At 32.5% G+C, this 13,722-nt stretch overlaps 2 protein-coding genes across 5 annotated transcripts; both read right to left on the reverse strand.

Annotated features, from left to right (window-relative positions):
* Positions 1–2,874: 2,874 nt before the first annotated feature.
* LOC114747924 (peroxisomal and mitochondrial division factor 2-like) lies at positions 2,875–4,735 on the reverse strand. Of its 4 annotated transcripts, none has more exons than XM_028936269.1 (2): positions 4,614–4,735; positions 2,875–4,274 (listed from the first exon to the last, which is right to left on the reverse strand). In XM_028936269.1, the coding sequence occupies exon 2, from the start codon at positions 4,264–4,266 to the stop codon at positions 3,289–3,291; it is 978 nt and encodes a 325-aa protein (XP_028792102.1). In that variant the 5' UTR covers positions 4,267–4,274; positions 4,614–4,735; the 3' UTR covers positions 2,875–3,288. The 4 variants fall into 4 exon arrangements, with proteins under 4 accessions (XP_028792102.1, XP_028792099.1, XP_028792101.1 ...); XM_028936266.1 differs by having other exon boundaries at positions 4,552–4,721; XM_028936268.1 differs by having other exon boundaries at positions 4,495–4,721.
* A 6,719-nt stretch (positions 4,736–11,454) lies between these two features.
* LOC114747923 (transcription factor PAR2-like) lies at positions 11,455–12,137 on the reverse strand. Its single transcript, XM_028936265.1, has one exon. The coding sequence runs from the start codon at positions 12,091–12,093 to the stop codon at positions 11,656–11,658; it is 438 nt and encodes a 145-aa protein (XP_028792098.1). The 5' UTR covers positions 12,094–12,137; the 3' UTR covers positions 11,455–11,655.
* Between the last annotated feature and the right edge of the window lie 1,585 nt (positions 12,138–13,722).

Raw genomic sequence — 13,722 nt, forward strand, 5'->3', positions numbered from 1 at the left:
TTTTCTTTTCTTCTTTCTGTTCCTTAACTCTTTTTTTTTTTTTTTGGGTGCTAGCTTTCCTTAACTGTTGCTAGTGGTTAACATTTTAATTCTTGCCGACAAGCTTGACAATTATTCAGATCATTTTACCCATACATGGTTATGTATAATGCCAGTGTTTTCAGCAGGAAGAGAGATTTGGATTCCCTCAACTTCCCTTCTCTTTCACTTTTATATAGATTAAAATTTGAATGGTTCAAAATTAATATTTCATAAAATTATCAATATAAATGTTAAATTAATAAACTGAAATTGCAAAATTTTAGCTAGTATAGTTTAAAATTATAATTACAAATATTTAAAAATTGACTTTATACAATATTAAATTTAGACTGTTCAAATTTCAATATGATAGACGATAGTCAAGATAAGAAATAGAAAGAAAGAGAAGTAGAATGAAACCAAATAATAAGAAAAACAGGGTCAAAATTGATATTATTGTATTTATTAATGAAAAAACTAAAAAAATTCTAAAATTATCATTTCTCAATTCAGACATGAAACAATTGGACAAAGGAAAAAGTAATTCCAAATTACGATTTTAAAATTTAAGAAAAACAATAAAAACACATCTTTACCTTTTCATTTCAAAAAAAAATGCTTTGCTTGGCCGGCCGCGGCACTAGAACTCTGCCATCGGCCGCTAGGGAGCATTTTGCCTGTAATAAATGCTATTCGGATCCTTCCCATTCTCAATTATAGCACATTAAATTAAATTAATGTAAATAAAAGATAACTAAAACAATAAATTTGCCTAGAACTGATCGGATAACACTGCACTGTTCTCATGTTTCGTGCCTTTTTTTAATTAAAAATTTAGATGAGATGAATTGTTCTTTTTCATGCTCTTATTTCTTAAAAGACAACACTACGAATTTTAAAAAATAAAATAAAGACTTCACGAGTGTCTGTATACAGCTCAAAAATAGGGACTTCTCAGTTGCCTTCTTCCTGTAACCAAAAAAGTGCGGGGTGGGGGGGGACAAGTTTAAATCATTTGTTTTTTTTTTTTAAATAACAAATAACAAGGCGGGCAAAGCTTTTAAAAATAGAAGATAACCAAGAAAGCCTAACTCCTCATTTAATTTGGGGTGAAAAAAGGCATATGCTTCCCAACACTTTCTTTTCCAAATGTCAGACCAAACTCCTCATTTAGCTCAAATTAAATATTTCATTGTGGGCGAGAAATACAAAAGTAGATTCTCCGACAAAAACCAAGGTTCTTTTCTTCAGTGTTTTACTACAATAGAGCCATATTTCACAGTACTTATTAACTATATTAGTTATTAACATGCGTTATTTAATATTTTAAGCACGTACCGGTTATTTATTTTAAATATTCTGGAGTATGATGGCAAATTACACTAATCCAAAATTAAAGGGATTGTCCTTCCTACTTCTGGGCCTCCATTATAGGGAGTTGAATAACAGTTATTAAATTTTTTTTTTTAAAAAAAAAGAAATTATATGAAAAGAAAGTGAATTTTTCTGAAAAGAAATTACTCCTCCGATCCTTAATATAAGACCCATTTAACTAATTTGATTAGATTAAGGAAGTTAGGTAAGTTAGTTAATTATAAGAAAAGTGACACATTTTTCCTAAAACACCATAATCATCTTTCTTAATACCTCTTCTCTCTCTTCTACTTGATTATGGTTGATGGAGTATCTATAGGGGTAAATTTAAAGAAAATTGATAGATATGAGAAATGAGTCTTATATTTAGGACTAAAACCAACTCAAGAATTGGGTCCTATATTAAAGACCGGAAGAGTATCATACTAATTTAATTAAATCTGAATTTGTACTACAGTGCCCCCGGTAACCAAGTTGTGAGAACAAGTCTCAGAGAGCTGCCATCCAACATCCCCACGGCATTTTTTCAGCAACACAGAGTTACTCTAGGATAATTTAAGATGTTGAATATACCACATAAGATACTTTAGGATACTAGGTGTTATTTTTTTTGGGGGGGGGGGGGGATACTTTATGGTACGACACTAGAATACTGGATGCTGGTTAACTCTTTTTCAATGCCTAAATAATTAGCTCTCCCAAAATGGTTGTGTTTATTCGTGGATTTAAACACAATTCTTTCTACTTGCCCTCCTAACCGCCTTTGATTCCTTCAAATATTACAAACTAACTATAAAGTAGCGTGGAAAATGCATTCAAATAAACCAGTCAATGTCATACCCTATTCATAGTAATAACATCTTGAATCCTTGATATAAGCAACTCTCCCTGAACAATCTTTATCCTGGAGTTTAACTTCGTAATTACTTTTTCGAACTCACATAAACTAATAGTTACTTGAGAAAAATGATATCCTAATCTAATCTAATCACCCAGGATTGAAGTACATTAGGGCTCCTTCATGTTGAACATGGCTTCTCTACCCATATCTCCCACCCCATTTGCCATCAGATAGGATATTCAAAGCTCATAACCTAAAATAGAAAATCCTATCCTCAAGCGAAACACGACTCCCTGTTCTCAACGCCAAGTCAAAAGTTGACATACCCAAAACTTTTGCTCTCAAAACATGGCGGGTAAAAGGATGAATAGGCAAGCAAAACAACCAAAAAGGCTTTTCTCGTTCCAAATAGAGATCACTAGCAATGACTCTGAACAAGAATTAAAAACCGATTTTAACTGAGAATCAAAAGAAAAAAGAACATCAACCACAATCTAAGACAGCAACAACCAGAACTGATCACCGGATGGGAAGAAAAGAACCCGATCATCATCCAGCCATCTAATTCAAATTCAAATATGACTAATAACATCGTCCTGCATAAAATCTACAAAGAGCACAACCCGCTCTAAAATTAATAATGAAAAAGAGCAAGATTTCATAGCTGAAGTAGTTGACAAAACAGAGTCAAAGAGGCTCAGTTTTGCTGGCTGCCATCATTATTGACACCAGTAAATATTATAATGAACAGAAACAAACTTCTCATCTCAACTTAGAAACTAATATAATTGAACACACACTTATATTCTTTATTAGTTCAAACTGCATAAGCTGGAATCAGGTGCAGCAACTAAGAACCAAACAAAGGTATGCCAAGTTGCCAACTTCAATATAAATCAGAAAGCTCATAGGCTAAAAAACAAAGCCAGAAAAGCATTACCCTATCAAAACTGAAGGACATTCGTGACTATTAAATAGGTAAATCCTAACCTCCATTCTTCAACTTCCCATTCATGTCTCTCCGACCTAAGCCACTATGTGGCCATAAAAAATCACCTGCGTTTCCCATAAAAGACATAGATAACAACAGCTGCTACAGCAATGGCTCCCGCAGAACCTGCCGCCACCAATGGCCGCTGCAGCTTCAATCCCTTCAACCCATTTTCTTCAACATCCATGCCATTTACACGTCCATTGACTGCCCCAAATGCCTTCTCCCTCAGTGTACTGATAACATCCTCGGCTTCACTAGCCTCTTGCTGTAACTGGAGAATATTTAATTCCATTCTTTTTGCTTTATCCTCTGATTCCCTCAAAGCTTCCTCTAAATTCCTCTTTTCTTCATCCCAATTCTCCATCTCAGATCCATTGCTGGCTACAACCTTCTCCAACTCAGCAGTCTTGTTTTTCAGTTCTTGGACTTCCTTCTCCTTTTCATTGACTTGTTCTCTCAAATCCTCTTCAATCCTAATTCTTTTGTTCCTTTCCTCAACTTCCTTCTTTTCCAGGACTCCGAGTTTCTTCTCCAAGTCCCTCACCTTCACCTCAATTTCCGCCTTTGTTTTCTTCAACCCCTCTGCTTCCTTTTCAAGATGCCCAACTCTCGATTCTTTGTCTGCTAAATCCCTCCTCAATTGGTCTGCCTCCGCCCTAGTTTCTTCAGCAGCGCTCATCTCAGTAATTGAGTCTTGTTGAAGCCTCGACACCTCAGTCTCAAGTTCAAATGCTCTTTTCGCAATAACTTCTGCCGCCCTCCTAGACTCCTGGGATTCTTCGACTTCTTTCTCCATTTCTTCGATCTTCTTCAACATCTCACCTTTACTGCTTTTCAGGTCGCTAATCTCCAGAGTTAATTTCTGAATTTGCTCCTTCCTCTCTTCATTCTCATTCACCAAATCATCTCTCTCACGCTCCAGTGCATCGATTTTCTTCTTGAATTCCGCAGCACGAGCATCACTCCCGCTTTGATCGGCATCAAGGAAACCGTCCACAGACTGATCGACGCCATTAACAACCATGTCATCCGCCATAGTTAATCCTACGAGAAAAGAAGCAATACTCGAAGTTAAAACTCACTACGTTCATTATCCCACGAAAATTCTAAAGAAAAACATCGAATTCCTCGATCATAAAAACTGAATCAACCACGAATGAAAACTCTTCATAGTTTCATTCACTCAAAAACAAAATCTTCTTAGTTTCAAAATATATAATGAATAAAAATTGAGGATGGGGCAAAACAAAACCCAGAAGACTGCACAGCGCTGTCCGAAGTAGACGGAGAGAACAAGGCAGTGAAGAGTTCAGAGGATTACAAGGAAAAACAATGAGGAAGAAGGAAGAAGTTTTTCCAGGAAAGCGACGAAGAAATTTGCACCTTTCTTTTTGGAGAGCGCACAGGGTTCGCACGATTAGGGTTTCTGATATTTGGCTAAAAAGATCTCAACTTTTCATTTTTCACGGCGTTCGGAATGCTAAAGAAAAAGATGGAATCGGAACATTACAACGGCTCGGATTTGAAGCTTCTACATTACAGTGCGGTCACCATACCCACCGCATCGAACCTTTACGGGATTGGTTGGAATCGGACAACTCAGAAGCCCATGTTCCTAGGCCGTAAGCCCAATACAAATCACTGGCTCTTCGAAGCAGAGGCCCAATAACTTGAGAAGGGTATTCTGGTAAGTTCACCTTTTTTGCAAGCATCAATATATGGATATATTAATATGGGAATACAACAATGTACTACAGTAAAATTGATTAATAGATCACGTTATTTTAAATTATGAGTGGTATATTAGTATGACTCATTTCTTAAATTTCATATAATGCCCACAAAAACGGCTAATATGAATTATTTTCAAATATATATAAAAAAAAAAAGAGGATATGAGACATTTTTACTACTTGTATAAAAAATAATGGAAGATATTGCATATTTTTTTCTTGCATAAAAATTTTTTATTTCAGATTTTGGTGCCAAATGGAGCCTACATGTCTATGTGACTAGCTTCTCCCCCCCCCCCTATTTTCACATACCTTCTACTTTGGAGATAGATTCCTATTTAACTATTAATTGTACGTTATGTATTTAGGAAGGGATTGAAAGAATAAAGAGTGGGTGAAAAAACAAAATCATATCACATCGTATGCCTGAACTTCTTTGTCTGTCACTTTCTTCTTTATACATGGTTCATTTAATAGCTTAGAATCAAAGATGATGGGTGGGTTATTTGAGAAGGATTTCAACATTTCTAGCAAAAGACTTTTAGCTTTGTTAATGAGGGAGGAAAATGTTGGTGGACTTTCTTTCTCAAACAGATACAAATATGAGTAGTTAATAATACTAAATATCCGATGATTTGTTAAAAATATTAAGAATATCCTTATAGTTTAGCAGTAGAAATTTCTCTTATAAGTAGGAAGTCGTGAATTTAACCTCGCTTATAAACTTAAAATCTTAGACTATTAATATTTGTCATTCTAGATAACAAATGATGCATGCATGATTTCTTTTCTTCTTATTTGAACATCTAACGGGATCAAAGTTTCAAACATTGTCGAGCTTAATTAGTACTATTTCTGATCTTTCATATAAGAACTAATTGAAGGCTAATAAGACCTCAATTCACTTTGATTCTCATTTTTATCCAAAATATTCCTATCGTATTAAGGGATTCTCACAAAGAGATAATTCTGATCATCTAATACAAATGATTGAAGAGAATAGTTTAGAGAGAGTAATATATATTTGTGACAAACAACTAACTCAACTACTTTTTTTTAATATTCTCATATTAATTATGTTCCTCTTATATTAAAAAGGCAAGCCGGTATTTCTCAAGGGGCAAGCCTTATACTACCTTCGGTCTTAATTATAAGATATAGATGATTAATTTGAAGAGATTAAGGAAAGAAATTAAATTAGTTATTTATAATAAATATGTGTTATTTTTCCTCAAAAATCAATGATAATCAACTATACTGGCTAAAACTACCATTGTTAAAAGGACTATCTTGGAAAAAAAATACTCCTCCAGCCCTTAATATAAAACTCATTTAACTAACTTGATTAAATTAAAAAAGTTAGATAGGTTAGTTAATTATAAGAAAAGTGACATATTTTTCCTAAAATATCATAATCATTTTTTTAATACCCCTCTCTCTTCTACTTGATTATGGTTGAAGGAGTATCCATAGGAATAATTTAAAGAAAATTGATAAATATGAGAAATAGATTTTATATTTAAAACCAAAATCAACTCAAGAATTGGGTCCTATATTAAGGACCAGAAGAGTATATAAATATGAAAGAGAAAGTATATTGGGGTCTTATAATTAGGATCAAAATAAAAGTCAAACAAGCTTGTTTGACTTTTATTTTGGTCCTAATTATAAGACCCTAATTCACTTTGTCTCTCATATTTATACATTTTTTTCCCAAAGTAGCCCTTCTAACAATGATAATTCTAATCAATACACTTGATTAGTAAGAATATTTTAGAAAAAACAACACATATTTAAGACAAATAACTAACTCAATTTACTTTCTTAATCTCCTCAAATTAATCAATTGATTTTTATAATTATGACCGGAGGTAATATTAAGCACCCGAGGTAGTATGACATTGTCGCGCGGAGGAACGGTGTGTGAACAGTGAATATGACCGATCTGCCTCGTCACAATATATTTAACCTACGAACAGTATAACCTACGATCGTAAATGTACGTAAACGGATGGATACCCGAAATATTGATAGATGATAACGACCCTTAATGCTTGACACGTGGATTCGACATTTCTTAATTTGTAGCAATTTTTCAATCTCTCAACTAAGCTACTCATGCTATCGAATTAAATTACGTTTAGATTATTACTGGGCTCAATTGAAAAATAATGTTAGTGATATATTTTTTTATTCATAAAATTCAACCTCTCAATTTTGTTTACGGGAAATTAACTCATTCCCTTTAAGTTGTCATAGCTGGTCATACTTGGATTGTTCACCATTTGATCTTATGTGCGAGGTATTTTTTGGAAAGTACTTTTAGTCTTCTTGTTCTTTTTTTTTTTTAAATAAAACATTTGATGGCTGTAATAAGTAGAAGGAGTAAAAATTAATACAGTATAACATTAGAATTTACAGTAGTTAATGTTACTCGTATTAACAATACATCCAACAAGCTTCTACTGGGAGGACGAATGTGCTTAATAAAAAATCATTTGAATTTTATAACAAATTTACTATTTCCAATGTTTTTATTAGTATAAATGAAACAGTTAAAATTGGTTTATATTTAAAAGGAAATGGAGTGCATTTTAAGTCAGCCTCACCAAAACTCCTCTAGGAAAATTTCCTCTCTGAGATTATACTTTCAAATTCCTTCCAAATGCAAAATCCAACGTGAAAATAGGTTTTGTCTTTTTTAAAATATCTTTACTAATCAAGTGTGTTAGTTAAAACTATTATTATTAGAAGGGTTACCTTAGAAAAATATATAAATATTAGAGGCAAAATGGATTGGGTTCTTATATGTAGAACTAAAATAAAAATTAAACAAGGTCTTATATTAAGGATCGGATGTAGTATATAACTAATTTATGAAAATTAAAAAAAGTTAACAAAAAGCATTTACTTTTTATAAGTATTTCACAAAATGTAAGCTTTTTTTTTTCCTTTCAAAAATATCCCAATTAATTTACATTTAATGGTAGATACTCAAAATTTTGCAGATGGTTTATGATTAACGTCATGAAAGATATTCGATTTTTTTAAACTAAAATTGTACTACTTCCAATCCTAATTATAAAAACTAATTAACTAATTAGAAGAGACTAAATAAATAAATTAAGTTAATTATTTGTAATAAATAGGTGTTGTCTCTCCTAAAATATTCTTGCTAATCAAATATGTTGCCTAATACTATCATTATTAGAATAGCTATTTTGAGGGGGAGAAAAATAAATATGAAAGACAAAATAGATTGATATCTTATATTTATGATCAAAATAAAAATCAAATAAAATCTTATATTAAAGATAGTAAAATGATAGGTACTCCAAATTTTACTGATGGTTCTTTTTTTTTAAATTTTTGTGGTGGAACGGTTGATTCCATACACGAAGTGAGGACACGTTTGGGGAAAAACAAATATTGAGTGAATAATTTCCACTTTTAAGTTGACAGGTGGGACGCATGTGCTCCGCATGTGCTACACCACTTTGTGAATTTGTGAGGGTAAATCTTACAATAATGAAATCCATCAAATCAAATAATAATATATAGATCTCACCCACATCCCTTAGCATCCTACAAAATTTAAAAACTTTGACTCTAGAGGCTATAAAGACCCAATTTATCATTGATCAGTAATACTTTTTGATTCATCATATCATATCAGATTTCAATGTCCTGTTTTTTTTACTAAAATATAAGTATTCTCTTATCTAAGACAATTATGTTTGAGGTACTATCAGGCACTAAATGTGAACACCTCTCTCAATAGAGATTCGAATCTTAATTCGTCATGTTGTAAAGAATTATATTTTATTTGTATATTAACAATAATATATGCCGGTAAGAAAAACAATATATATATATTTATATGAATGTCATTGCAGCTCCCTGACTTGGTGGTGAGCTGGCGGCCTGAACACTAGAAGATGAAAAGTCGCATTTACACTATGACCTCTCATGGAGGTTTTTTTTTTTTTTTGGGCCTGACTCATGTAGTTAATCTACGCCTCTTTTATTTAAGGGAAAATCCCAGAAAAAGCCCTTGGAATATATCAAATCCCAGATTGGGCCTTTAAATTTCGAAAATGACAAAATAGGTCATTGACCCAATTTGTCATTTGTGAAATTAGGCGAATTGACATTTTTGCCCTTGAGCAAAAGTGAGTAGTTATTCTCTAAACAAATCCAGGTAACGCTTATACTGTTCTAGTGATTACAAGATTCGTTGTAGTTAATAATAAGGTACCTGACAATAATAAGATACCTGACTATGAAAAAATGAGTAGTTATTCTCTACACAAATCTAGGTAGTGCTTACATTGTTCTAGTGATTACAGCATTAGTTGTAGTTAATAACAAGACACCTGACTATGAAAAAGTGAATAGTTATTCGCTATACGAATCTAGGTAACACCTAAACTCTTATAGTGATTCCTTGAATCATTGTAGTGAATGAATAAATGAGGGCAAAATTGTCAATTCGCCTGAATTTCACAAATGACAGATTGGGTCAATGACTCATTCTGTCATTTTCGAAATTTAAGGACCCAATCTGGCATTTCCCATATTCCAAGGACCTTTTTTGGGATTTTTCCTTTATTTAAAACTACAAGGATTGATATTATCTCATTTTTGTTTTATCTTTAAAATTTAAAATTAATGGTTTCAATCCTTGAAAACATTGTTTCAAGGACCAACATTTTAGGCATATCAAACTAAAATTAAGGGGGTGTTTGGAAACACTCAGAATCACTTTTCAGAAGCACTTTTCCGCAAATCGAGGCAAACTCCTCTACATATTTACTTCGTATACTGTAAAAGCACTTCTGAAACCATGATTTTGTTCTTACCCAAACACCCCTAAAAAAGTGTTTAGATAGAAACAAAATCATAATTTTAAAAATAATTTTACAAGATAAATATATATAAAAAATTATCTCGATTTACAAAAAAAACGCCTTTTCAAAGTACTTTTCTAGTTTATCCAACACTCATTAAATTTCAAAGATTAAAATCACTTATTTCAAATTTTAGAAACTAAAATTAAAATAATGTTAAATTTTAGTGACCAGCTAAGAAAATGGTATTAATTCAAAATAAATATATATATGAAAATAATATGTATTAATTTTCTTAACATGCGTCTTTAATTTTGCAATGGAAATTATCCTCATATAAAAACTCTTCTCTAATATGTACAAATTTTGAGAGATAGAAAGAATTATGATCAAAATAAACATCTCAATTTTTTTGGCCCAAAAAAATCTTTTATTTAGCTCTTATATTTAAAATCAGATTGAGTATCAATTATCATATGGTCATTAAAAAAGTAAAACCATGATAATTTTAAATCTCACCTTTAAATCAAAATACCTTGAGATAATCAAACTTAATCACGAAGGAGCCAGGCGTTGAATTTGAAGCAAATGTTTGATTTGCTTTCAAGCTTGACTCTCTGCCTCTGTGTCTCTTTTTCCCTTCAGTCTAAGATTCGAGACCATTTTTTATTATTAAAAGATATATTATATATTGAAACATAGCATCACTAATGTCTCCATGTTCAACTTTTGCACAATTTATGCTGCCATTCAGATTATAGACATAAACAGCTTGGCCCCACCCTCCCCAACACCCCACATTCATGTATCCGCATTCAAACTTTCTATTTCTTTTCTTCTTCTTCTTTTTCATATATGGTTATTTTTTAGAGGAAATAGCAAACAAAGACCCCTATATGTGAAATTGTGAGTTGAAATCCCAAATTTGGAAAATACCAAATAAAAACCCAGTTTCGTGTTGCAAATATAAAATCTTAATGAAATGTCTAAAATACCCTTCAATCAAATGAAAAATGAAAAACTCACTTTACTGAATGTCAAATTTAATAAACCAAATTACAATTTGGTTGAGAGTATATCAAATGACAAGTTGATTATAGGAACTGACAAATTCACTTTAATGAATAACAACTTTAACAGATCAAATCACAACTTGACTGAAGAACATTTCAGATATTTCATTAAAATTTTATATTTACAATATGAGATTGAGTCTTTATTTGTCATTTTTCAAATTCAGATCCCAGGCCACCATTTCATATATTGGGAGTCTTATTAGCTATTTTCCCCATTTTTTATTAAATAACACAACATAATAAAAAATAAAATAAATAGTTGTTAAAAGCTCCGAATCACACACTCCCACTACCACTATTCCACTACAGTTCATTATGAAACTGAGACCGGCTGAGCAAGATTCCTCTAAAACAACAAACACATACATCCTCTCATAATAAATTCATTCATATATGTATATGACCCCTTAACTGTTACTCCTAATTAAATACAAGCCATGTGAAAAGTAGTAATATCAACCCATTAATTAACATGGGCATTTAATTAATTAAGATTCATTTCTTTTCTTCAAACTGATATGATCCCGGTGGTGATGAACCAAGGTTGTTAGAACACAGTAAGAACTAACAAGAACTGTGGCTTTTAATTAATTTCCAAAATCTAATGTGAACGCATGGGAGATATTCGTTGATCCCAATGAAAGAGCAGTAGTAAAATCTAGGGAAACAACAAAAAGCTTAAGAAGAAAGAAAGAAAGAAAGAATCTAAGTGATTGGTCGTGTTATAAGATTGATCGAGAAGTAGGGATTAGGAAGATGATCGATTTCAACCTCCAAGTTTGGACTTGTCCTTCTCTAACCTCTCGAATAAGCTTGAGAGAGCTCTTAAGCCTTTGATTTGGTACTTCAATGCCATTATATAATCTGCAGTTTCATCAAACAGCTTGTCCATTCCTAAGGACTCGCCGCCGGGAACTATCCTCTGTAATGCCTCTATCTTCCTCTCTATCTCCTCCTTGTCTTCTTCTTCTCCCGCTTCATGATCTTCTTCTACTTTCTCATCATCACAGCGATCTTCCTTTATCGTCTTCGTCTTCTTCCCGGTAGTGGTGGTTTGGTCTCTGCTGCTGCGGCGGCGCTTGTGGAGTGGCCGGAGAGAGTGATCTGCGGTGGGGGGCAAGTGGGGGACAGAGGCATTGTCTGGTTTGGAGAGGAATGCGGGTATGGGAATGCGGGTTGGTTCTGAATTCTGTGCTTCTTCCATGAAGGGAGAGAATTAGAGAGAGAGAGAGAGAGAGATAAGAAGGGGGGGGAGGAGGAAGAAGAAGGGAAGGGTTAAATTATTGTGGAGATCCAGAAATGTCAATGCCAACGAAGATGGTCCCACCAGCGGTCTTGGCAAGGCAATTAGCCACCATGTTTTCTCGGTTGGAGTCACGCCTCACCGGTGATCTTCACGCCCCTCATTAGAGCGTGGCCCATGCCATGCCTTACCCCTATCTCACTCTCTCTCTCTTTGTAAATTGCCCTAAATTTTTCATGGTTTAAATTTTGGTTGTGGTCAATATAATTTTTATTTCTTAAATTTGTTCTTATTTTTATTTTGATTCCTCAACTTTTAGATAATAGATTTAGGGTGTGTTTGGCAAGCACCCCAAACCATGGTTTGGAAAAAATGTTAGCCAAACACCCTTAAAAAAATCAAAACCATGGTTTGGGTTCAAAACCATGATTTTGACTCCAAAACCATGGTTTTGAGAAAAGCAGAAATTTTTTACTTTTGGAGGAAAAAGGGGAGAGTGTGAGAGCCTATAGGATATGTATCTTGTTGTTTTTTTTATAAACATATTTTTATAAATATATTTAATCTTATATCTTATAAATATATATACATATTAATTATTTATTAATTATATTATCTTATATATTATTAATATATGTTAATAAAAAATATATTATTAACAATTTTATTCCTTCAAATTAAAATATATCATAAAATATATTTTTTCTATAATTATCATATTAATTTATGCCAATTTGTATATATAAAAAGTACTTCTAATAATAACTATCCAAACACTCACACTTATCAAAATCACTTTTTCACAAAATCTATTCTTCCCAAAATCTATTTTTTTCAGAATCTATTCTCCAGAAGCTATTCTCCAAGCCATGGTTTGGTTTCATCCAAACACACCCTTAGTGTCTTAAGTTTTTTTATTTAAAATATTATTCTCTATAACTCAATAAAAATTTAGACTATTTTACTTCAAACCAAATTTATGATTTGGAATTTAAATGATCAAAATAGAAATAAATATAAATAACTAAAAATTATAGTAACCTTCTTAGTTTTCATCTGAAAGACCGGCGAACTTCATTAGACGAAGCTAACTAGGTCATATGAAATAAAAAAAATTATATAGATGAGTTGCACAAACAAAAATAAATTATATATAGAGAAGATAATTTATACAAAATATTATTTAGATATAAAAAACTAATTTGCACACAAAAAAATAATTTAGAATAAGAAAATATGCATTGCACAGAAAAAGATACAGTTGCAAAGATAGAAAATATGATACAAATTAAATTAACTAATTAATTTTTTAAAGAGACATTTATCCTCAATGTTCCCTGGTTACAAAGCTCAATAGTTAAAGAGAGAGAAAAGGAACATGGGGGGTGGGGAAGGAAAGGAGGCAGGGGGGCTGGGAGGGAAAGAAAGGGTAAAAAAGGGAAAAGCGAAAGGAGGGGTTGGGGGACCCAGAGGACACAAAAACACATGTGGTGATCACATGAATCCCTTGAAGGAAACACCAGCCCATGTGCCTCCCGCCTTCTCTCTCTCCCTTCTCCTTTGCGCTTTGGGATCATATCATATCATCTC

This window comes from Neltuma alba, unplaced genomic scaffold, assembly GCF_004799145.2.
Source record: "Neltuma alba isolate B1F8T4 unplaced genomic scaffold, ASM479914v2 tig00005509_pilon, whole genome shotgun sequence".
In the NCBI taxonomy this organism is placed as follows: Eukaryota; Viridiplantae; Streptophyta; class Magnoliopsida; order Fabales; family Fabaceae; genus Neltuma; species Neltuma alba.

What these genes read in the sequence shown, in the direction of transcription:
- LOC114747924 (XM_028936269.1), bottom strand. Translation starts at nt 4,266, where the DNA reads ATGGCGGATGACATGGTTGTTAATGGCGTCGATCAGTCTGTGGACGGT.
- LOC114747923 (XM_028936265.1), bottom strand. Translation starts at nt 12,093, where the DNA reads ATGGAAGAAGCACAGAATTCAGAACCAACCCGCATTCCCATACCCGCA.